Here is a 27,188-nt window from a genome sequence, read left to right on the forward strand (position 1 = left end):
ACATCAAACAGAAAACACAAAACCTTTCTTTAACCTGAATTTCGTTTTGCATTAATTGTATCTTAATTTTAATCAATGTTTCATCAACCAATTGCCTGGGTTTAATAAATAAGAAGTAAATAGCAGACGATAGATAAGAAATGGAGGCGCCGGCACGTGAACTGGATCTCGTCTCATAAATGAACCAAAACTGAGTGTATAAGGTAGCCTACTTGCCTCTCACAGATATGTCTACTTTTAAACAGAAAAATTCAAAACGAAAGAAAACAGACTACAGACTGCTCTCTGCTTATGTAATCCGTATGAAATGTGCATTTCTCTCTGGCGCGTTCACTACTGAAGATCGCGAGTCAGCATCGTCAACTTCATCTAGCCGACACTGACAAAGAAAACACTTGTTTATTAACAAGTGTTTATTAATAAACAATTAAAATATCTCCTTGCTATATTTTACATATTCATAATCATTCCTTTTGCCGGTTCTTTGTGACAGCTTTTAGGTGTTTTATTGGCAGCGCCACCCTTACATGTGGTGTGTGTGTGTGTGTGTGTTGTCCCCGCATTTAAAGATGGGACCCCCCAAAAATTTAATTAAATGAAATAAAGCAACATGGTAAAAAGATGAAAATGACTTGATTTTACTTTCAATTCCTTTTATATTCTCCAAGGTATTAACATTAACATTTTTCATAACTCCACGTAGGACGTTTCTGTGCATAAATGTAAGCACTGTGGCAGTAGATTAGTAATGCAATATTTAGAAAATCTACTCTTGTACTCTTGATACTCAAGTACTTTTAAAAACAAGTACTTTAGTACTTTTACTTAAGTAGACATCTGACTGTAGTACTTTTACTTGTACTTGAGTAAAATTTAGCAAGGGGTATCTGTACTTTTACTCAAGTAACAAAGCTCTGTACTCCGTCCGCCTCTGCTAATAATTCTCTCTTTTTTGTGTTTGTGTCCATTGCTGTTGCTGTTAGGAGCTCTGGCTGAGACAGTGCTAACTATATTGGACCCAACAACAAACCCAAGAAGTGAAATCCATGTGAAAAGGTTAGCCAATCATAAAAGAGATCACTTACATAGGGGTCTTAAAGGTACAGGAACAAAAGGTTATCTGTCATCATTTACTCACCACTAACGACAATATCCAAACAACATTGGATCCCCACTGAGTTTCATTATTTGGACACGTTCAAAGATATTTAAGATTTTTCAAAATAAATCTTCTTTTGCGTTCCATAGAATAAAAGTACACAGGTTTTTATACAAAGCATTTTATAAAAGTGGACTTACAATGTTCAGGGGGAAAAAATCTAAAAAGTAAAAGATATGGCCACTTTTCAACTGAATAATGACTGTTTACTATTGTCTTTTTAGAGCTGCTTTACATCAGAATTGAATTCTGTTTGCAACATTGAATCATTATTTTCTAGGGGTGTAACAATATATCGCAATACAAAAATGCAACAATATGTATCGTGGATAGTGACAATATGTATTGTGTATAGTTCACCCAATATAGAAATTACTGTGTGAGAAAAGAATTCAAGTTTTCAGAGTTTTAGTGTCAGTTGTACTACATGAAACTGCTATATATAATGTTGAATATAATGTATAATGCAATGGGGGAATATTTGTGGGTCCTGATAATGCCAAATGTCTGATGTTACCAGTAAAAAGTGTCAAACATTATTTTAAATATATCTAGTCAGTGACAGAGTGCAAGCATAATCGTCTAAAATAATTCTGTTTTCAGCTTCAGAATCATGAATATTGTTATTCTGGTGTCACTATTGTCCTGTGCTTTGGGTTTCCAGCACCAAGTCCAAGCCTGTTCATTTACACCCACAATGTAATACCAAATTTAGCATTTTAATCAACAGAAAAAGTTTTGTTAACCCTTTATCATATGTCTTGGAGTATCGCAATAATATCACATCTTGAGTTCAGTATCGAATCGTGACATGAGGGTATCGTTACACCCCTATTATCACTGTAAAAGCAACTTTGAAACAACCTGTATTGTATTAAGTGCTATATAAATAAAATGACTTGACTTGATTTCAGGGACGTGCACAGGGGGGTTGCTCAGGTTGCCCGGGCAACTGCCCATATGCCCTTCTCGACTCAGGTTGCCCTTCCGAAAAAAAAAAAAAAAAAAAAAAAAAAAACGTACAATGGATGCAGAATTTCACGTAGGCCTAGATAAGAAAAAAAAATCGCAAAGCCTCATTCACTTCCATTCGGGCACCGAAACTGAAAGTCAGTAAGGGAAGGGCAAACTGTTTACTAGGCTGCAGCGCTGCACGCGACCGGTGCGTATTCTGCGTAAGGCCCCGCAAATTACTTAAGGCCCCGCCTCCATCTCGTGACATAGCGCGTCAATTAATGTGTGCAACATCCATGACAAAATGAAGCGAAACTATCCTTCTGGTCACGAAAAGAGGAAGAAGAAAAAAAAAACCATGAGAGTGAATTGCGGGAACAACAATCAGGTAAACTTGTGTTCTCTCCTCTCTAAGTTTGATGTTGACCAGCAAAGTTTGATGTTTTTCGGTCTTGCTAAGCTAGCTGGGCAGGCAGTGCATCTCTTGCATCACTTTGTGCCTGACAAAAGTGAGAGTAAAATACAATTATTTATTACGTTTGTTTTTGATAAACGACAAAGTGCAACGGTGTTTGTTTACTGCGCAGCTCGGAAAACATAACCGCGTCGCCGCGTTCATATCGTGCGTTCATATGCGCGTGCACGACATGAAACTCGCATTTTTCAAGCAGAAATATGTGGAGACCAGACATACTGTACAATACATGCACGTGAATGATGGCACTCCCAATCAAAGTACACATTATAAAACAAGACACTGATTATCTATTCTCAGTGTAGTTAAAAACTCTAAACAACTGCACTAATTATGCAAGATAGAAAGCAATGTATTGACAATGTAATTTGACATTGATTGACTATTGATTTATAGGCTATATTGAATTTAAAATGTTGATTAACTGGACATACTAGTCAATATGGATGCACATCCCTCAGTAAATAATAACCATAAATCAAGAATTGCTTCAACATGCATAATAAAAATAAAAAAATCATACTGATGCCGAAAATACCCAGGCTGTAGAGAGAACCAAAGTTAATCCCAAAAGCCAAAGCTCAGGGTTATAATTTATTATTTTCTTCTTATTTATGTTTACATTAATATTCACTTGTTATCTTAACATTCTATAGAAAATACTCTATTCAATAAATATTGTTTGTTTGAACTTCATTCTGTTCTATATTCTTGTACTTATTCTTTGACTGTTTTGTTTAAAGGAGGGAGGATTGTATTGGGAGCACTGAAGTGTCAGGTGTGACTGTGGCAATGCAAATGGTTTACATAGCTCACGGCGTCACAGGTCAGGTAGAGGCCCCTTAGCAGAATTTTGCTTAGGGCCCCAGGGGGAGGTCAGGATCGGCACTGGGTTTAGCAGTCGATTCTGTTCCCTACCGGAATTCCTGTTCCCTTTACGCAATCATACTACAAATCATGCGTAGTTGCCCGTAGTTGCCCGTAGCCTACCATCAGAACTGAATACGAGCAAGAAGCACAACTGAATGTACGGGAAGCCAAAAGGTTAAAAAAGGATTGTATTTTTTCCTGAAAGTGTGCCCTTTTTTCAGGTCAGAGCAACTGCCCCTCAAAATTCCTGTGCACGTCCCTGCTTGATTTGACACTTTAACAGCAGAGTTGAAAGCACTGACCACATGGTGATCTAAGACCACATGCATTTCCATCCTATCTTTAACAAAGTCACACCCTCGGAGATGTCTACACTCGCCCTGAATTTCTACTATGGGAAATTAAAGTGTCCAACATACAAGAAAAGTTTGAAAATAGTTTCTGTTTCCGCACATATACATACAACCACAGGGAATGATATAAGCATCAATAATGTGCACTTTGATTCAATTCTCGCAACTGTTTTATTGCGTATCCTGTTGAATTCAGTGAGTCAGTCTCTCATTTGTGCTGTGAGCTTTTATCCTCGGTACCAGCCCACAAACTAGGCCACAGAGATTAACCCTGCGATTCCACTGCTATAAATAAACACCATCCAGCAGAACATACTGTATTTTCATAGAGTGCCATCCTTGTTTAAACCACAGGGATTTTTATGGGGAGGTTTTGATTAAACTCAATCGCCTTCATGGGTAAATATGGCAGCTGTCTTTAATGTTTATATAATCTTCATGTAATATCTCCTGTGCACTTGATTGATTGAACCATTCATTGCTATGCCAAAAAGCAATGAAATGCTACAGTAACTAAATTGTAAATTCCAAGTATTCTGAAGTCAAATGAGAGCTTTGTGCAATAAACAGACTCAGATTTAAAGTCATTATTCATTGATAATCATTCTCGCCAGAGAGCCGTTAACTCCAGAACCACTGCAACCGGATCAGTGAATCATTGAGTTGAGTTTGAAGACCGCATCGAACCACTGCAACCAGTTCAGTGAATCATTGAGTTGAGTTTGAAGACCGCATCATTAAAAAGAGTTTCCAAAGAGTGACTCATTCAAATCACTCTTTGGGAAATGGATCTTTTCAATCAGCAAATCACAGAATCCACAGTTCCCTATTCCAGTCTTGCTCACAGGGGGTTGTGTGGATCGGTCTGATTAAAAAACCTTACTTACGCAGCTCTTCAACAGCTCAATGTGACTTGGAGAGGCACGACTGACTTTCTGAACATGCTAGTTCTTGTCATCCTTCAGTTAATGTAGTCGCCCCAAAATTATTTGGACACTTAAACCACACTTAAACATATTTGAAGGTCACTGCATTAGATACAAAATATAATAGCAAGGGAATCTGCAAACAAATGTCAGGGTTTGGTGAGGGATGCGGCGAGGAAAAGGGGCTTTTATTTGACAATAAATAAAACAAAACGATCAAAAACTACCCCATGGGGGAAAACAAGATGGATATAATAATAATAATAATAATTCATTACATTTATATAGCGCTTTTCTTGGCACTCAAAGTGCTTTACATGGAAGGGGGAATCTCCTCAACCACCACCAGTGTGCAGCATCACCTGGATGATGCGACGGCAGCCATATTGGGCCAGAACGCCCACCACACACCAGCTTACTGGTGGAGCGGAGACAGAGTGATGAAGCCAATTGGTATATATATATATATGGGGATGATTAGGAGGCCACTGGGCAAATTTGGCCAGGATGCCAGGGTTACACCCCTACTCTTTCGAAAGACATCCTGGGATTTTTTGTGACCACAGAGAGTCAGGACCTCGGTTTAACGTCTCATCTGTAGGACGGTGCTCTTTGACAGTATAGTGTCCCCGTCACTATAGGACCCACACAGACCACAGGGTGAGCGCCCCCTGCTGGCCTCACTAACACCTCTTCCAGCAGCAACCTGGTTTTCACAGAAGGTCTCCCATCCAGGTACTAACCAGGCTCAGCCCTGCTTAGCTTCAGTGGGCAACCAGTCTTGGGCTACAGGGTGATATGGCTGCTGGCTATACATATACAGTATATATGACGCCAAACTGGCACAGGACTGCAACCACAAGGAGCATACATAGGGAGCAAACAAAGCAGGTAATGAGGGAGGACAGGTGGGGCAGATGAACCAATAATCCCATGAGTGACAAAACATGGAGCATGAGTGTCCGAACCCAGACATGGAACCAAAACCAAACTAGACATGAGTGCCGTGATCCGAACACCGCGCTCCGAACATGAAACAAGGCACAAGGACAATAGAGCGCACGGCTCGAAACCGCATGCTCACACAAAGTCAAGAAGACATACGAGTGTCAAATATTAATATAATATAATATAATATAATATAATATACATTTTTTTTAAAGAAGCCTCTTCCGCTCACCAAGGCTGCATTTATTTGATTTTTTTTTTTTTTGAATTTCCAGCATCATTACTCCAGTCTTCAGTGAACCGTCAGAAATCATTCTATTATGCTGATTTGTGGATTTTTTTTCCTTCTAAATTTTGACAACCTATTTGGCCCAAATGCTTTTTCTTCTGATAAAACATAATTCTTTTCACAACAGGTTTTCATTAACTGTCAATTTCCCAAAAAGTTTTACCGCATGAAACCTGGAGAAACCATAAAAATGTCATTCAATCTATTCAAACATGAATATAGGAAATATGAAATGGCATATATCAACTGGATTGTTTGTTGTGTGTGTTGCTTCATGTATATCCATTGATCGATCTCTCAAACGATCACTCATCTGTGTCCTTTATGATGTCACGTGGCCTCATATTGATTGATGATAGTAATCAAACGCTCTCATTAATGCATTAATGGGAACGCTGCTGCTTCCCAGAACCGGCTAATGACCTGTATTTGGGAAGACGAAGAAAGAGAGTCCGCTCCTCAGATTAATGTACACAGCCTCTGGAGGAACACCGACATCCCAGCTGACAGGGAACGCTCTCAGAACACGGGCTGGCTCTCTGGCACGGTTCTCTCAAAGTTATCAACAAACATTCTTCCAGTAACATTACTGGAAGTCTTCGTTCAATGTTGCCCGGTCTTTAATAATGGTCTCAAAACGTAAGCACAAAAACATCATTATAAAAATACATCGTTCATAGAACCTTTTCTGAAACATTTCAGTTGGGCATTCATTTAATGTTTCACTTGTTTCAGAACGTTCAGAGAACATTCAAAAGTAACTTTCCCAAAATGTTTGCAAAATGTTCTTGGAACATATTTAGTTTGAGTTAGCTTGGATCACCCTGTCGCATCATTATTGCTATAAATGCTAATCTATGCTACGAAAATAATTGTCTTATCTGGCTGGAAATATTTATTTTATTTTATATACAGAAGTAAAATTAATGTCTAGTGATCACTTTAAAGGTGAACTAAGTAACTTTTTTTACCTTAACCAAACAGCTTTGGAGTCATTGTAATGTTTATATTACTGATTTCGGGTTGAATGGTGGTCGTCTCGCACCCCCCTGGTGCCTGTGAGCCGCAAAACCACCCTTGCTACTTTGGGCCGGTGTTCTGACGATACATGCTACCCATCGAGATTTGCTACTTACTGGTTATGCGCATGTGCAGACTCAGTTTTTTTTAACAAAAGGTAAATTTTCATGTGTTATAAAGTAATTTCCCTTTAAAAAAATGATAACTACCATATGAATATTTGTACGGTCAGTCAGCTGAACAAGAATAATTGAAAGTTTCAGTTACTAAGGAAAGGTGTGCTTTGACAAGTAAATATTTGATGATAATTTCTACTTTTCACACAGTTTAAAAAATAAAAACAGTAGTCTACAGTATACAGTAGCTACTCATAACTTAGAATTGTATTATAATTGTATTTCATATAATATTAATCGACATTCTGTGATCGATTCGCACTACGGTAGCATTTTTCGACAAGGCAGCACAAATCGTCAGAACACCGGCGAGCCGCCGGCCTCAGTGTTAGGAAGTATCGTGTGATATCAGGTCTCGCGAGGTAACGAATTGCTTTACGGCAAAAAACAGATCTGATAAAATTCTGATAAAATGCGCATCAAACAGAAATAACCCGGCGCCGTATACATGTGGTGTTCGAGGCGCACATACAATACAGACTGCCGACAGTTAAACAGGGCGCGCGCAGCTCTTAAAGGGGCCATACCTTATTTCCACTCGTTACAGCGTCCATCCTACTGAACATGTACCAGTGTACAGGGGGAGGGGATCCGGCCGTGAGTGCGAGCCATCTCTGCGTGAGTGCCATTCACGACAGTACAAGTACTCCACAGCGACTCTAGGGGTCGCTGTTTGGCAAAAACGGAATTCCTACTTAGTGCTGCTTTAACGTCACAGTTAACGTCCCATGAGAGTTGTTGTGTTTGGGAATTTTTGGTAGGGTTCACATTATTACAAAATGCCTGAGAATCACACCATACACACTTTACAGAGCCAGAAAAGATGGCTCAGTTCCAGCACAAAGAATCACCAGAGTAATATATTTTTTTTCCCAGGAGCCTATTGTATTTCTACGAGCAAACCTCACATCCCATGAGTGCGTCTAAAAAAGCATCTGACCTTCACTTTTCTCTGTCAGTCCGGATGAGGCCCATTGATCTAAATCCTCTCAATACCAGACACTTCAAAACACCTCCTGTCTCAAGCCCACAAGCAACCCACGGAGGAATCACGCTCCACGAAAGCAGACTCGTGTGTGACATAGACAAACAATCCACCAACGCTCAGAGTGACAAGAAATGCCACCATTTGTCACCCATAATACCTCTGGGATCGGGCATCAGAGACGTGGCGTGCGCCACAATTGTGCATCTGTGGGCATCTAATGCAGGATTGCTCTCTCGAGTCGGTCTAGACCGTACGCCACGTTCCCATTTGTGGGAGAGGCAAAAATGGTCGGCTAGTCCACCAACAAACAACGAGCTGATCGATGATGTCACTCAAGACCCCACAGCAAAACCATTGAGTGCAACAGCCGTTAACAGTGCACATCTGAAGTGTCTCGGCTGAAGGACATATTACATTATTTAGCTTTTATATTTCAGCTTTAATATATCGGCCACATTCACTTATAGGGTCGATAACTAAAACGATAGTTACAAATTACAAATGATCATATATCGTCCGATACCGATATGGAGACCGATATATCGTGCATCCCTTGTAGTGGCCAAAAGTGATGTCTGGAGAAAATATATGTTTTTAATGTTTGATTTGATCATCAAAATGAGGAAAACTTTTTTTTTTATTTAAATTAAAAAAAAAAGAGTGGATAATAAAACACTAAACTTGGTTAAGGTATTTATCTGGCAAAGTTGTTTGGCAAAAAAAGTTGGCGAACTACAGCTGCAGGTTTTATTTTACTAAGCAAAAAAAAAAATGCATTGAAAATCAAAAAGCATGCGTTGACAACTGCATATTCAGTTATTAATACTTCATTGGTTCTCTCTTGTTTTTGCATGCGTTCATAATTTCTTTGTATGATAACCTGGCCAAAAAAACCTATATAACATGTTTTATTGTGATTTCACAAATAAAACAATTGACTCCAAGCACAACTGCGCAATAAAAAACAAAAAATTTGAATAAAGGATGAAGATGTCATTTTTCCTAGGCTGGGCGTTTTGGCCACTACTATATATGGCAGGTGCTAAAGTGTTCTTTTGGTGCTATTAGCTTGTTTCGATAATAGTGTTCGAAACCTTGTGGTCTTATTGGTGGAAATTTTCACCAGGACTGTTGAACGTGACCAACATCGCCCCCTTATACCCATAAATAGGGCACTATTTGATGGAACAGCCATTTTGTAGTGGTGTATGAAACCATAGTGGGCGTTATCGAGTGCACTCATTCAATCCCATAATGCACCTCAATAACGAGTGTGCAACCAATGTACACTCAACAGCTAGAAAATACCCATAATGCACTGTAACGGTCGCGTCAAATGAATTTCCGCATATAACCAGAAGATGGCGCCTGAATCATCCATCCATTCATTTTCCAAACCAATGGTCCGATGTGGCTACAGCGTAATAATATACAGGTATAAATACCTTTTTTTATTATTATTAAATTGTTTAATTAAGGTTTATTGCTAGCTTCCACAGCAGAATTCAAGATAAATCTTTTCATTAGAGCTATTATTAAAACTATCTATTATTAAACAGTAGCACGAACTATGCAGAAGCGGCAGCCCTTCCGGCGCACTCAGTGTCTGAATTCACTCACTCGTTTTCATTCACTATATAGTGAATGAGGGCGATTTCAAACAGAGCCTTTGACTTTCGTTCTTTGACTGACTGTTTGGAGAAAAAATCAGCAGGAAAGTGGATCTCGAGGGCCAGAGTTGAGAACCCCTGGCCTAGATTTAGCAAACTAAACAATTAATGCAATGATAAATGTAATTAGCATACCATTAGATGATTAGCAGGTTAGTTTTACTTGTTTTCACTGTTAGACAGTAGGGGCGCTATTACGCAGCTTCTGAAAGAGCAAAACACAGGCAAAGAAGAAGCAGAAACAAGTGATAGCATATTTAATGCATATGTAAAATAATGTGATCATCAACATTGAACAGCATACAAAGTTCAAAATTTGTGGACTTGATCTACTCCATCTGTGTTTTAATCATCGTTCAGAATCCGGTCTTTGACAAAAACACGAGTTTTTTTTTTAATGAAACTTAATCCACATTCTAGTGTTGTGTAAAATCAGAGGCTCTGTTCTTTCTTTTGATATATTGCATGTTCAGATATTCATACAACAAAATATTCTGGGGGCAATGAACATTTTGTGAAAATGATCAAAAATGCTAGCGGTGGCTGGCGACATTTAAAAAAAAAAAAAACGCTGGCTGGGAAGAAGTTAAAAACATCTTTTCATTCTGTCATGCTCCATCTAACTGTTTGTGAATGCAATAACATATACATACTGTAAACACTCCCTACAAAATGTTTAAAATCGGGGTCACTAACTTACCAAACCATTCAGTACTTCCTTAAAACCAATTATTCAGCTGGCCATATAGGAAGCGCACCGACAAGCCAATTTAGACAATATGTAGTTTTGCTGCTATAGAAGATGTTTGTGCTTGAGATCATAGACATAATACAGATATACCAGCTCTGGTCTTCGTGACTGTACTGTAATAACTCGATGGGAAGTTGCTGATGCTCACAATTTTCTCAAATCTCTAATGACACATAATGGCTTTGGATAACTGCTGTCGGCACTGTCATTTAGTGGCAACTGGGAGACTAAAGAGAGTTCCTCAAAGAAGGAAACGAATATTATCCTCAGAGGAGAAAAAAAAGCAATGATGCTCTTAGCACAATGGCAGAAATGTGGAAATGAATCCGAGCTGTGAAGGCCAGAGGTCAAAGTCTTCTATATGAAACTGACGTATGAAGCCCACTGCCGTTGCAGTTAATCTATAAAGCGCCATAAATTCAACACACCGTCTATTGCCTGTAGTCCTGCTAATGTCCTCGGTGCCCATTACCGTCAATCCGTTCTCCTCAGCCTCGCACCCACATCTCTCTTCATGAAGGGTTCAAGGTCCGTCCATCTTTTTTCACCGTCGTCTCTCATTGGTTGAGTGAATGGCCAATCAGAACAGCCGACTTTGCCAATGATCTCACAAACCCACAAGCCACGAGTCTTGTCACGAGTTTCGGGAATTAATTGCTCTAATTTTAAGCGATATCAGCCTCTGTTTGCTTGCTAAACTGTGAACATCTGCCTGGACCCAGAGGCTGTTATTCGGCTGGCTATCACTTGTGTTCCCTCCTATAAATAACACGGCCTGTGAGACCTGTCAGGGACCGGCCATCCATTCTCCCAGAAGCAACTGGGGCTGACGCTTAACACAACATTCAGAGCCTAACACAGGAGAAAAGCAAAAGCTGCAAACATATAAAGAACACTACTAGTACATGTAGATAATATATATATATATATATATATATATTGTTGTAATGTTCCATATTGCATATATATTTAGCCTATATTTAATTGTATATGTCTTTTTTATTAGTAGTAAGGACTCTGTTAAGAAATCGTTTAAGAAATCAAGTCTATTATCATAAGGATGCATTAATATTATTAGTATTTTTTTTATGGTCAATGTGAAAATTCAATACTTTGAGAGATGTTGATATTGTTAACTAAAACTATATATATATTTAAAAAAATTGTGATTGAAATAAAGCTGAAACAAAATAAAATATAAATACCACATGAAAAACTTAAACTTCAATGAAAATTAGAAATGTTGCTTTGGCAACTACTGGTGTACTCTGTATATGTGCGCATATTGTCATGGTTTTGCCTGCTTATCTGTGTATTTTCCTAGTATTGTGGCAGGACCATGACAGACCCATGTTTTGTGTACAAGCGCATGGCCAATCGTCAGGGCCATGTGCTTGTGTTGTCTTGTTACCAGTTCCCGCCCCCCTTGTTATCCCTGTCTTGTCATCATTGAATAGTTGTTATCACCTGTCTTGCTCATTAGTGGTTCCCTATGTAATCCCCGTGTTCTCTCTGTCTTTTGTCGGTTCATTGTTTAAACACTGTCTGATGTCTAACCTTGTTGGTTCTTTGTCTATTGAGATTACTCCGTGAAACCTTTGTCATCCGTGTCTTGATCCTTGTCTGTCGTTCGAGTTGTGAGTTCCTGTATTATCAGTTTATTCTGTCCTGTTTTGCCCCATCGTGGGTTTTACTTTCTGTTTTGTCGTCATTAAACCTTGTTTGAGTTACTCGCTGTCTGCATTTGGGTTCGTTCCTCACCACATCATAACAGAATGAACCGACCATAACTAGATAACAGAAGAACGGGCCAAGAGAATGTCAGGACGTTCGTTTGAGGGAACCCGTCTGGTCAGATTTCGTGGGACCCGTGGAGGCCGCAGTAGAGGCGGTGGTCGTGAGGAGTCATCGTCTTCACCTTCTGCTCGACTGCCGGTTATCCCTGAGGGTCTCTGGATAGGGGTCGCGATGTTTGGAAGCCCGGTTGACACTTCCATGACTCCTAGAGCTCCGTCCACCCCTTTTGATCTCCGTGGAAAACGAGGGAGGCGGATCTCATGGGAATCCCCGTCAGAGACGTCCTCTACGGAATCAACCCAGCCTGAGAGGACCGTTCCTCTGCCGCCTGTCTCGGACCCGACAATGGTTCCCCAACCGATCACTGATCCACTCGTGGTCTCTGCTTCCCGTCCCAGGAGAAAGAAGAGAAAGAAGGGACCTTCTCGTTCTCCGCCCCAACCATCTCCTGTGCCCGCAGTGAGTTCCTTACCTGTTTCGGCTTCTGTTAGAACTGTTGCTGGAGCTGCTGCAAGTGGCACAACGCCCGAGTCTGAGTCGGAGAGGGCTGATCCTGGGTCAGCTGCACAGAGGAGAGTTTCCGAATCAGTGGCTGAGAACGCTGTTTCCGACTCAACGACTGAGAGTGCTGTACCAGAGCCCTCTTCTCCGAGAGTTGCGGCCGATCTAGCCGCTGAGAGGATTGTGCAGGCAGTTTCGGCGCATCAGGAGATGCCCATTAACATTGCGGCTAAGACCCTGTCTGAATACCTGTCCCGTCTTCACAAGATCCTTGATCCCCCTGTCTATCCTGTCCCGGTGAGCGCTGCACCCGATCCTGTCCCGGTGAGCGCTGCACCCGATCCTGTCCCGGTGAGCGCTGCACCTCTTGCTACCGCTGAGAACATTGTTTCCGTGACTGAATCTAGGAGTTTGGTTTCAGAGTCCGCTTCAGAAAGCACAGATCCAGAGTCGGATTTCATGAACACCGAGTCTGATTCTGTGAGTTTGGCATCCACTCCCCAGTCACCTGCTACACCCCCGGTTATGTGTTCGGTTCCCTTACCAGCTGTTTCCCCGGCCAAGAGACTTGTTTCGTCACCCTCAGTTTTCCCTGTCACGATTCCTGCTCCGTCGCCCACTGTCCCTCCTGTCCCTGTTCAACCACGAACTGTTTCCCCTAAGTCACCTCCTCGTGTGTCCCCTTCCAAGTCTGCCCGGATTCCTCGTTCCCCGTCCTCGTATACCGCGGACCTAAGAACCCCCGTGCACCTGTTCACCCTGGACTACCCCCTAAAGACTTTGTGTTTCCTCCACCTCCCCTTCCATGTATGTTATTTTTAATGTTTCACCCGGACCCTATGATTGTGTATTTTTGTATGCCGTTGATGTTATTTGTTATGTTTTGCTGGTTCTTGTCCCTTTCTCAGTCGATCTTGTCTCGTGTTTAATGTTATTTGTTTTGCTTTGTTGGTTCATGTCTATGTCCTAGTCGGTCTTGTCTTGTTTTGTGGTCTCCCTGAGGAGCGTCTGGTAGCCGCTCCTTAGGGAGGGGATTCTGTCATGGTTTTGCCTGCTTATCTGTGTATTTTCCTAGTATTGTGGCAGGACCATGACAGACCCATGTTTTGTGTACAAGCGCATGGCCAATCGTCAGGGCCATGTGCTTGTGTTGTCTTGTTACCAGTTCCCGCCCCCCTTGTTATCCCTGTCTTGTCATCATTGAATAGTTGTTATCACCTGTCTTGCTCATTAGTGGTTCCCTATGTAATCCCCGTGTTCTCTCTGTCTTTTGTCGGTTCATTGTTTAAACACTGTCTGATGTCTAACCTTGTTGGTTCTTTGTCTATTGAGATTACTCCGTGAAACCTTTGTCATCCGTGTCTTGATCCTTGTCTGTCGTTCGAGTTGTGAGTTCCTGTATTATCAGTTTATTCTGTCCTGTTTTGCCCCATCGTAGGTTTTACTTTCTGTTTTGTCGTCATTAAACCTTGTTTGAGTTACTCGCTGTCTGCATTTGGGTTCGTTCCTCACCACATCATAACACATATACAAGACACTTTGTCCTTGAACTCTTTCTCAGATATATAATATATTTGGTACTAAAATTACTAAACTAAAACCGAAATAAAAATAAGTAGAAATATATATAAAAAAAAAGCACAACAAAAATTACAAACAAATACTACTATTTTAAATAAAAACTGAACATATTAAAAATAAAAAAATTAAGAAATACTACAAATTATAAAAAAAACAAATAAAAAAAAAACAATGAAACAGTAGAAATGCAACTGCAGTCATCTAACACTCACTTAAAGTTAATCTTTTAACATTGTTAAATGTAATCTTTAGCACAATTCAAAATGTATAATTTGTTCATACTGTGCATAAATGCATGTCGTGATGCTTAAATAAACTACTAGCACTTAAAACTATTATGTATTTCTAGTGTGTATTATTATTTTACATTTTATATCAAACATATAATTTGAATATTGCCAATAACATAAAAAAAAAAAACATTTTAATATTGGTGCATCCCTTTGAAAATAGGCTGAAAATATGAACAGAAAATGAATACGGTCAAATCTGATAACGGCAGTGTGCATCCATGTGCAGATCCATGTTTATTCATATGATGTTTTCTTTCCAGATGAGTCCCGACACAAGTCAGCGTTGGAAAAAGAGTTTGTTCAGTGGGTACCAGGACTGGCCTTTGTGAAGGTCAGTCGAATTCCTTCGCAGACTCAGTAAAGCACGTCAGGGATATCTCGTCATGCTGGTATTGCCACACCGGCTTGGATCCTCGAAGCGGCACGTCATCTCCGAACGCTCACTTTCACGGACAATCAGCTGCAAAGCTCCATACTACTGTACACTTCAGCAACAGTACAATTGGTAAATCCTTATATCTTACTTTGGTGCTCACTGTGCCAATAGCTGTAAATAGTAACCCGGCTAGAGAGTTAGAGAGCCCTGCGTTATCGGGACCTCTCAGGGAACAGATGCCATCACATCCATAATGCCCATGAAAACAAACCGCTGCCATTCGCCCACCTCTATGCTATTATTTTAAAATGGTACATCTAATTCACCTGCCCTCATTCATAGTGATTAATATAGCGGCTCTGACTCATTATGTTGCATGTGGTGGTTTGGTTTCGCAGCCTCATGGTTTGAAATGCCCACAGTTCAGAGCACTCAGTTAAATCCTGTGCGCTCCCACATAAGCAGCTTAGGAGGAACCCTTTTTACTTTATCTAACGGGAATAATTATGACAATAATGTCACTTTAATGGAGTCGGATAAACCGTCCAATTTAATACATCATCCTCCCAACTGTTTGGTCCAGTATACTGGGGCAAAAAAAACAAACAAAAAAAAGCAGAAAGAGATTATGATTTTCCAAATTTGCATTTTCTTTTATCCAGTAGGTTGAGCAGCGTTTCAGTTCAGTAATTAAGTAAAATTACGAGAACAACCACACTCAGACTTTGAATACTAATAAGCACTCTAACTTAAGCCCTGAAAATGTGAGCTAAATCTTGGCAGATATTGCAGATGACTTTAAAATCTGACAGTAATGCAGTTTGTTCATTGCACAAAATTGCACGTTACAGAAAATGGACCGGGCCAACATGTGCTTATTAAGAGCTTCAGTGAAGGTTTGAGAAGTTCTCATTATGAACTTACACAGCTGGCTAACAAAAGAGAGCGATAATGAGTCTTTGTCACACGCAAAATGACAAAAAATAAAGTAAAGCATGATGCTCATACATACCTCTGGTTTCCATGGCAACTTCTTGTACTTCTGCGTGAGCAACTTGCGGATTTCAGCTTGATCTTTGTCATGAACGGTGCCAGCGTTGCGCTCATCTTCCTGCTAGAGGGAAACAGAGAGAGATGTCAATGGCAACATTTCCTTTTCAAAGATTATGACATTTTAATATCATGGTATTTTCTAATATACACAGTATTGTCAACATTTGAAGTGGATCAAAACCTTTCATCAAAGTTATACATGAATTTTGAACAATACCCGTTCTTGTCTTAGGACAACTTTGATTAACTTTTCTTTGATCCACTTCAACTGCATGTTACCTACTGTATATGTATGTGTATATATAGTAACCCTCTGGGGACTAAGCCCTTTTTGGTCCGTTTTCTCTATTTTTACATTTGGGCTTATAAACCATATGTAATGGAGATGGAACACTATGTGTTTGGTATCTATGGATTCAGAAGACCCTAAGCTAACATAAGCATGCATGTAAAATGTTTATAAAGGAAGTATGAGTGAAACATGTACAATAAACTAGAGAATTTCAAAAACGGAAATTAGATTTTTGTCATTTATTTCTGAAAATCACACATCACACAACAATAGTGAACAGTTTTTGAACAAAAAATATATTTGTCAAAGCCTTTGCTTGACAGACATGTGTAATTGTTAATTAAAATGTGTAAAGAACAATGAAAAATTTAACTTTATTTACAAATAGTCATGGCTGAACTATGTATAATACACATTTACCATTTATATTAATGTAATACATCTATAGTCATTGTTTCTAAAATGAAAGAAAGAAAGACAGAAAGTAAAATTTATTCTAACTAATGTAAGAAAAAAACATGAGAATAATGATATACAATATATAATAGTTATTTAAATAGTAATGTATGTATTATGCTGTATTTGTTGTACTACCTTTGATTCATAATAATAAATGTATAAATAATGTGAATCACCACTGAGAATAATGAGAATTACAATAAAAGCTCAAAAGTAAAATGTCTGGATGCATCACAATAAGGATTTATGGTAAAAATGTGCATACAGTACATGTCCTGAAAATAATACTACAATGCAAGAAATCATAATGATTCTAAAACCTGCTTAATTTTCCTGATGCAAAATATAATTTTGTATGTTTTTTTTTATTTTAATCCTGGGGTGAAATGTGCCCATCCATTTAAGATTTTCCTGACAGCCAGTAACTTCACAGATCTTCAAGATCTTTCAGAAAGCAACTCAGTTGTACACTTGGTGTGTGTGTGTGGATAGTCTGTCATGTTCATTGGCTTAAGACATGCACCAGCTTTTCTTTCGCAAGCTCAAGTCGGACAAGATGCCATTGGCAGAGAAACAGACCACTCTTCTCTTCTTTTCAGCTCTCAGTTCATTTCTCTTCATATTAATCTCCTTCTTCAGTGATGTGTCACATGTCAATGTTCAGCGCTAATTGAAAATTGCACTGAAGCATCACAAAACCCGATTAGGAGTGGCTTAAAGTCAATACTGTTGAAGAGAAGTCACAGTAATAAAGGCCTTTATATATTGTGTTAATTACTATACATCTCATTTGACAGCTAGAATGACTGGCTATGTTCAAAAACGCATACTACTATACTATTTCAGAAGTATATAAGTGTGTATACTGTGAATGCATATTTTCTGTATGCAAACAAGAACCGATGACCTACTACATTTGCTAAAATGTACAACTAAAGCAAGCATATTGTGCTAGAAATTGTATCCCATCATACAATGTGCTTAATTTGACTTTCCATTCCCAATCATGTTAACTACAATCACCTTATTGTTGCATTATTTAATTGGAATGCAAAATAACCATTTTAACTGGATGTTTGCATTATGCATTTAAGGAGGCCATGTGACCGCAATGTAGCATACTACTGATTAAAATAAAAATGTATCAAAAGTGACAGTAAAGACATTTTTAAAGTTCTTCTATTCATAAAATAATCCTGAAAACACACCATGATTTCCACACAAATATTAAGCAGCAAAACCAAATTGGTAATAAGATATTAAAAGATATGTTTCCTGATCAGCAAATCAGCGTATTACAATGATTTCATCCTTTATTACAATCAAGATCTTAAAGTCAGATCTCATCTCAAGACAAAGGGACAAACACGAAGCAAGTTCTGAGATGGATCCTAGACATCAGGATGGGTTTGCAAGTACGAGCCCAGAATATAAACGAGGTTAATTAATTCTCCTCGTTCAGGGGTAAACAGACTCGCTCTTAGAGCAGGAGACTGGGGCACATTTTTCACGTCCGGTTATCCACCAGAACGACAAAACACAGCCCTTCCACAAATCAAATTTTAATTTTCTCTGCCCTGTAACGTGGAGGATAATGACCCAAGCGATCGGTTTCATCAGTCATCTTCATCTCTGCTCTGATGAACTACAAACACTAGCTGGAGTAAAAAAAAAAGAAAGAAAGGTGTTGAGATGATACCTGCAAGGTTAATGCATTCGTCTGACAAAACAAGAGCCTAACCTCGTGCTACATGTTAACAAAAACTCGCCTGCGTGTGATTTGTCTTCATGCAATGAATGGGTATGGGTAAAATAACTGAGTAAAAAAAAAAGAAAAACAAGGCCTGAAAAAGGGAAAAGACTTAATCATATACTACAGTATGCGCTAAAAGTACTTGGATCAAAAGAGTGACCTAAATGATTTGACCTCATATGCTGACCAAATACTGCAAAGGAAATTCCTGTCCACAATATATTCATGACACACACTAACATTTAACTCAATCTCAGGTTCACCGATTCTGTTGAGCAGTGAAGTGAGTCTGGCAGATGTGTCAATATACTGGACTTCGAAATTAAACATTGAAAAACTCAATAGCGTTAATCTAAAAGGGGACAACTGGTAATTTCTTAACCAATTATGGTACTTGTGAAATGCCATACTCACATTCTCATGCTTGTGTAAACACCTGAAGAACACAGAGAAGTCAATGCTAATGGGGTTATTGTTTGTTAGTTTTTAAAAAGATAATTGTTTTAACTGGAAATTAATAAAGCAAACAGGAGAAGATGAGACAAGTATGAGACAAGCTCGAATTATGGGGATTCACAAGTTGTCAGTTGGGAGTTGTCAAGTTCCGCAAGGAAACAAGTAGGCTATGTACAAGAAATACAGGAGGATAGATGTGAAATTACAATATTGACTGATGAATGAAAGGGATGGATGGAGATAGATAGATAGATAGATAGATAGATAGATAGATAGATAGATAGATAGATAGATAGATAGATAGATAGATAGATAGATAGATAGATAGATAGATAGATAGATAGATAGATAGATAGATAGATAGATAGATGGATGTTGGAATAAGAAATGGAGGGATTGATAAAAATTAAGCATGGATGGATGGAGATATGAATTGATGGATGGAGGGAGGGAGGGAGGGAGGGAGGGAGGAATGGAAGGAAGGAAATAAGGAAGTAAAGAGAAAGGGAGGGATGGATGGAACGAGAAAGGGAGGGATGAATACAAATCAAAGATGGATGGATGGATGCAAGGAAGGACGGATGGATGGATGGATGGAATGAAGGAAGAATAGATGGATGGATAGATTGAAGAAGAAAGGGAGAGATTGATAAAAATTAAGGATGGATGGATGACGGAGGGATGAATGCAAGGAAGGAAAATGGATGGATTGAAGGAGAAAGGGAAACGTTGTGTTTCTGTTTGTATTTCCACAGCATGAAGGAGAGATCTTACGGATTTATGAATGATTTATACATATATAAATGAAGATAACTTGACTTGACTTGATGAATGAACCGCTCGTTTTAAAATCTTCCTTCCGGTCTACTGACATTTGTTATGACATCCGCTTCAAACATTACAATGCTCATGATAACTTTCATTAACTCTACAATAAGTAAATCCACTTCACCAGCTGATTACTCTTCAACAGCGATGCCATAAACATACAGAGCTACCGCAAAAACAGAAGTTCAAACACACAATTCTGAAGATTGTTTCTCTGGCGCATAAGGTCTATAGGACAACATAGACTTGAAGCCAGAATTTCAACTTAATGTGCGTCATTGTTACAGAGAAATGTCTAAATCTTAAACTGGCCTAATGTGGTCTTATCTGGTTTCAGATGGTCTACTCTAGTTGGTATCCGACCCTGGCCTACCAGACAAGATGGTATCCCAGACTAACATTTCCATTGACCCCCAACTTGTATGACACATAGCTGCCACTCTGGACACCAAAGTTCCTGGACAGAAAGCCGACCATGAGGTCACAAGAGTCATTATTACCCAACCTCACAAGGATCTCCACCCATAGCAGCGACAAAGACTCTATTTATGTTTGTAAGTTTCCATCTTCCATAAGTGTTTTGATATTTTCAGAACATTGAATGGTACATGATTTGGTACATTGAACTGCCTATTGAACATCTGGTGGATTTCTATGTAATGTATTGATGCTGAGAAAATGCTGTTTTATTAATGCTATCATGAAGGCACAGTTGTGTAAAACGCTAAATTCACCTTAAATTCACACTCCTAGTAAAACCTCATTAAAGCTCACTGAGATGATACAGACGGAACAGACATCGTAAAGTTATCATGCCATTCTTCTGGCAGGATCAATTTATTTAGCAAAAATATCTCACCATTCACCGGGTCACACCATTATATGTTTGGTCAAAAACGCAACTGCTCTCATGTTTTGACCCAGGACAGCAATTGCGAGTAAATCTTCTGTCATCTTTGCGTCTGTCATATGAAGAGTGTGAAAAGTAACATACTGTATCTTTATCTTTTGTTCACACTGGAATCTGATATTGGCCACATTTAAAACAACAATGTAAACAGCTATACAACAAAAATCGGATCTGAGCAATAAATCAGAATTGAGGCTCGCAGTGTGAATGTAGCCTATAGATGAACCAATAAGAGGGATAAGAGGGAACAAGACGCTGCATGCCCGTGATCGACTTGCTACATCAGAAGCTGACGCTGTTTGGTTCAGGTGTGCTTTATAGTTTCCTGGTCGATGACGTCACATGACGTTCCGTCACGCCATTGGACTGGTTTCATACGTGCTTCATGACGCAATCATGCAGAGGCGTTCCCACAGCGTTTCGACGCAGCGTCTCGTTCCCTTTTCAGCGAACGAGGGTTAGATACGTAACTGAGACGTTTTCCGCGTACAGACAACACCATTGTCAAAACTATCCCCATTCACAAGGATTCGAAAACAAAGTTCTGTCAGGAAGACTCAATCAGCGCGCCATGTATTACCTCATCCCTATCCAATCAGGTGTTAACAGTCACAGTATATAAGATTGGTACTTACACTTGTCTGAGTTCGCAGATGCTGACGCTGCCATTCACCTCCATCCTCCCCAACCACCACCAAGACGGTACCTTCCCCTCCATCCTCCCAATCACCACCACCAGGATGGTCCCTTCCTTACCTCAAGGGGGTCGGCTGCGCCCCCGCCTTCATCTCAGGCGGGACATGCAGATTCGGCTAACCTTGCTTTGCTCGCTAAGGACGGGGCCTACGCCAAAGAACTCATAAATTTATGCTTGCTGAGCTGTCAATAAATGTATACAGCTTTTCAATTTATCTCCCGAGTCTTTCTGGTAGAACTAAAAACGCAGTAATCTGCTGCCAGGCCATTAGATGACGATGAAACACTAGACTGAACACGTAATACGCATGTGCATGACGTCATCGTCTTCAAAGAATCACGTTTTTGTTGTTTACACTGAGACCGCTTTCAAAAACGTGCACTTTGAAACCCGTTTTCAAAAGTTTGCGTTTTCAGGCACCCAAAACGCCGTTGCCATGTAAACGAAACGGCCAAAACGCATACAAAGTTTTACGTTGTTTAGTTGAAAACGGTGTTGTGTAAACACCCCCTAATACCTGAAATGGGTGTGTCAGACAAAGAGGAGATTAAAAATGTGCAGTGTTGGGGGGCTCCAGCGACCCCCTGGCCTACCAGACGAAATGAAATGGGCGAAAAAAAATCCCATAAACTTACATCGACTTGGATGTGTGCTCTTTTTTTTTTGCCGTAAATAATTTGAAATAATTTCTGTACTACATATAAATTATTAACATAAAAATAAGACCCTCACATCAGTTTTGTCCTGTAAAAATGGTAGGCTGCACTACTAGCAGGTGCAAATCTCACTCTAGTGTTTTCTCCTCCCGCAGCTGATCTGGTATCAGTCAGGGGCGTACGGCGGTGAGGAGAGTGACAGGCCAGCGGGAAGGAGAAGACAGGGGACAGCAGGGGTGACGGAGCTGCCATGCACGCTCATATGAGACAGGTCTGATCCAGCACAGGCTGTCACATCACAGCTGTCACTAATAATCAGAGCGCGTTCGCAACCAGATGAGCTTCTGCTGTAGGTACAGCTGATAAAAGCCAGAGAAAAAGTGGAGAAGAGCTAACGAACAGATGCTAATGTTCTTTTCAAAGGTTGTACATTTGCTTGAGTCTGGATCTAAATTAGAATGCGCTGTTTTGTTGTTCCGAACCATGTTACATTTGAAAAACGGTTTCGTCTTCCATTAAGTTGATTATTGCTTCAGAATACATGTAAACAATAGACAGTGACCTCCAGATTGTTCGGATTCTAATCAAATTAAATGTACCAAGCTTTATGGTTATTCGAATGAAGGCAAAATGGGGTTAAAGGAGTAGTTCACTTCAGAATTAAAATTTCCTGATAATTTACTCACCCCCACATCATCAAAGATATTCATGTCTTTCTTTCTTCAGTCGAAAAGAAATGAAGGTTTTTGAGGAAATTCCAGGATTTTTCTCCATATAGCGGACTCCATATAGGTCCAAATCTAGCCAAACTGTCGGTAATTTAAAAAATACAACACCTTTATATACAAAACGTACATGCAAAGACTAAGTCAAAGGCCATTTACAAAAAAAAAAAGTATAAATAAAAGGTAAAACATTGATGCCAGATGATTTTGAAGTTGGAGGAGAAAATGAGATGGAGTTTTTCACCCTATCCTACATTTTCCGCCTACATCAGGTTACCGCCTGACCTTTACAACGTGATTACGTAATGCGTGAAGTCGTGGACGTGCAAGACGAGCATTTGTGGTTAAAAAAGTATATATATTTGTATTTATTTTAGAAAATGACCGATGGTTTCTCTAGATAAGACCCTTATTCCTCGGCTGGGATCGTGTAGAGCCGTTGAAGCTGCACTGAAACTCCAATTTGGACCTTCGACCCGTTGGACCCCATTGAAGTCCACTATATGGAGAAGAATCCTGGAATGTTTTCCTCAAAAACCTTAATTTATTTTTCGACTAAAGAATGAAAGACATGAACATGGGGTGAGTAAATTATCAGGAAATTTTCATTCTGAAGTGAACTACTCTTTTAATTAAGCAAGTACTAGCAAGGTGTACCTAATAGTGGCTGGTGAGTGTATATTCACACACACACACACACGCACACACACACACACACATTAATGTTCGGAAGTTAGGGATAAGATTTGTTTTAATATATAAATACATATATATTGGAAGTACCAATGAATTTGTATATATCCCGAAATATTCCCTTAGTCCAGTATTCTTTTTCAAATGATTTTGAACTGAACTGGCTTGAAACATCGTCATTTCACAGGTGGCGGTCAGATAAACAAACCTTGCTTTGGAAGGAGCCAAAATTAAATTGAGTTTCTGGTCAATGTTTTTGTCATTCACTCCATCGATATGGATGCAGCCAAACTGGAAACTCAATAGCCATAATCTGCTCAGTGCTCATAAAGCCGGGCTCAACAGCGGCTCCTGGCACAGCTATGGGCCTGATTTATTAACTCTCTAATAGGCTTATGGCCGCCACCCCATCGCTGCCATTGACATTTGTGCTGAGCTGCAATCTCCTGCCTCTGTGTGCTTGTATCACAGACCTGCGGTGTCTCTGATCCTAATACTCCGCCCTCCCTCCGGACAGGAGGGTTTTAGGCCAAAGCCAAACGTCACTCATCCTCTATTTCAAGCCAATCCCTTGCTTATAGCAATTTTTTTCCTACATCATAAAATCAGTTTTGGGACACTACTGTCACTACTGTGTTCTTTTTTGTTCGTTAGAAAAATAACACCTGTCAAGAACATGCCCATTTGCTCAGGTTACAAATTCATAAGTAAAAAAAAAATTAAAAAGAAAAGAAATATATTTTGCTAAAAATAACAAACCTGTTTTTAGACACATGAAATGCCTTCAGCAACTTATTACTGTTATCTTTTTTGTGTTAATGTATTTCCTGTTGAAACAGGAAGTTGGGGCAGGACATATTAAATTTCTTATCTTTCTTTCTTTTAAAGTCCCACTGTAGTCAATCATTGTATCCCTTAAAACTCATCTTTGATCATCAAATTTACATATTTAAGCGTTTTGTTCCTTGAAAAAATTTCTTTATGCCTTAAAAAAGCTTGAATTCAACTCTCATTCAAACAATCTATATAGTAAAAAGCGCTATATAAATAAAGGTGACTTGACTTATGAATTTGCACATGGTTTGTCTTAAAGCATATTAAAAACACCACATAGAAAGCTTCACATAACTGCTGGTCTAGGATCAGTTTTCTCAATAATAATAGCATATTGGTGAAACAGAATTGCCAAGCGGTCCAGGCCTCTATTTGCAACGTGTTTTGCAGCGTTGAGCATTGCAGCCATCACAAACATATCTGTTGATTTCTTGAATGCAATGGCCAATCAGAGGTGTTTAAGATAGCACTGGATTTTCATAATGAACTGGTTAACCCTTAACCGATAGTAATAATTTTGACGGATTAATTAACTATCAGTTGAGCAGTTTAAAAATTAATTTAAGTACTTTTTAAAGTCATTTTTCAAGATTTGCTTGCTGTATGGTTAAAAAATACACTACACAAAAAAAATAGAATTTTTGAGAGAGAAAAAAGCTGATAAGTCGCATGTAAGTCACATTTTATTATACATTCAGAAATAATGTGAAATACCGCTAAATAAAACAAAATGTTTAATAACATTATAAACACTATAAACATAGATATTGGCTATTTCAGTTCCCCTCACTCCGCAACAAAGTCTTTCAATTTAACCCTCTGTGGTCGACAAACAATTTCTTGACATAGCAGAAAATAGACTTTATTCATTATCCGCTAATGTGAACACGCCTACTGACAGCTATATTCAAATGCTAATGATCTGAGGCGTGCCATGCAAACAGTGTCAACGCCAACATCAACTCGGTAAAACGCATAAAGTTTAATCAGATTCATGTACTTTCAGTCGTCTTGGGATGCGGTGAGGAATAATCCTAGAATAAATGACCTCAGAAGAAGTGCTGGTTTCAGTTTCATTTTCATTAGCAATGGATTCAGCCAGCCCGTTCTCATCCCAAGGCGTCATCTAACTGACGCTTTTGACCATGCGTCAACTTGCCGACGCACATGGTACCCCTTAAGCGTCAATATGAGACGCGCCTCCTAGTTGTCTAACACTAACCCTACTCCAGACCTAAACCTACCCATAACGGAAGCGTCATCTAACTGACGCTAAAGGGTGCCATGTGCGTCGGATTTAGACGCATGGTCAAAAGCGTCAGTTAGATGACGCCCGAGGATGAGCGTCTCATATTGACGCTTAAGGGGTACCATGTGCATCGGCATGTTGACGCATGGTCAAAAGTGTCAGTTAGATGACGCCTTGGGATGAGAATGTGTTGATTCAGCCGAGGATTAGTTATTTATTCTTAAATTCTATGGATATGGACTAGTGTCTGTGAATATTAAACCGCAAAAAGACTTTAAATATGAATCTTGCATGTTATGCGTGTCTCTGTGTGAATGACGCAGATGCACGGTTTTGTTTACTACACGTACTTACATTAGTAAACAGAACATGAACATGTACACATTGCCTATTTTGGCTTTTTTCCAAACTATATTGATTGAGTGAAATCGACTGAAATATGTTGAAATAAAAGGGTCTTTGTATAAGCAATGTATTAATATGCAAATTATATGCTCTATAATATAACATAAATACAAAATATAATATGATCCAGATGTAATATGAATGTTTAGAAAAGATTTTGTTAACTTTTTTTGGATATATTATGAAGTGTTAACTGTAAAATAGCCTACTGCCACATCAATGATGCTTTTGTTCGCAAATTTCTGCTCATGTGCCAAATATACAATATAAAATATAATATACACATTTTGTTCGCATACTGTGCAATAATGCATGGATGCATGAGATCAAAAAGATCATGTTTTCTGTTAAGATTGGACATTATATTAATGTTAATACAATAGTTGCTATGATCCTGTTCTCCTCACAGGTGTTGTTTTCTTCTTCACAGATTTGAGAATCCCAGTGACCTGATACTGGCCCGTATTGGACATATTCTGCATGCATATGGTGAAGGTGAGCTCACTGACTACAAGCAGGACACTTTTTTTCTCCAGTGCATAGAAACGCCAGGGAAAAAATGCCAGGTATGTGATGTTCACTTATATATTTGAAGCGGATTTTTTGTTTCCAGGTATGACATAATTTAAGCAAAATAATCCTTATGTTACTGTATTTTTTACTAAAATGCAGTAATAGCCAATATGCTTTAGTTAAGTCACAGCCATGCACACGTGTTGCAATTATTATTATGAAGTGCTTTTAAAACATCCCTCTGTTTTATTGATTTTATTGCTTTATTGATTTCCCTTGTGCCATATGTGCACTGCCTCAAATGTGCCTGCTCTAAAATGTATGGCCAATCTATAAAGGGTCCCCACAATAAAACCCATTTAGCTTTGGCTGTGTCCTTGTCACCACGTGGCTTGTGCAGTTATTTCACCATCTTTTCCCGCTCTGTTCATTTGGTCACAGTGTCCGTGTGCCTTGAGCCACACGTGATGAGTTTTATCATTACACTAATAGGTGAGGATGACAATCCGATGAAAGAGAGACATGACTCAGGGAGTTT

At 39.2% G+C, this 27,188-nt stretch overlaps 1 protein-coding gene across 2 annotated transcripts in view; it reads right to left on the reverse strand.

Annotated features, from left to right (window-relative positions):
• The window catches only part of b4galnt4a (beta-1,4-N-acetyl-galactosaminyl transferase 4a), a 213,992-nt gene that overhangs the window by 82,676 nt on the left and 104,128 nt on the right, over positions 1-27,188 (reverse strand). The window contains exon 3 of one of the 2 annotated variants that reach the window (XM_056252080.1): positions 16,140-16,238. In XM_056252080.1, coding sequence (XP_056108055.1) covers positions 16,140-16,238 — 99 coding nt within the window. Of the gene's footprint in view, positions 1-16,139; positions 16,242-27,188 lie in introns of both variants that reach the window. The other variant, XM_056252079.1, reaches the window with a different exon arrangement.

This window comes from Rhinichthys klamathensis, unplaced genomic scaffold (assembly GCF_029890125.1).
Source record: "Rhinichthys klamathensis goyatoka isolate OS25496 unplaced genomic scaffold, OSU_Roscu_1.1 h1tg000092l_1, whole genome shotgun sequence".
Lineage (NCBI taxonomy): Eukaryota > Metazoa > Chordata > Actinopteri > Cypriniformes > Leuciscidae > Rhinichthys > Rhinichthys klamathensis.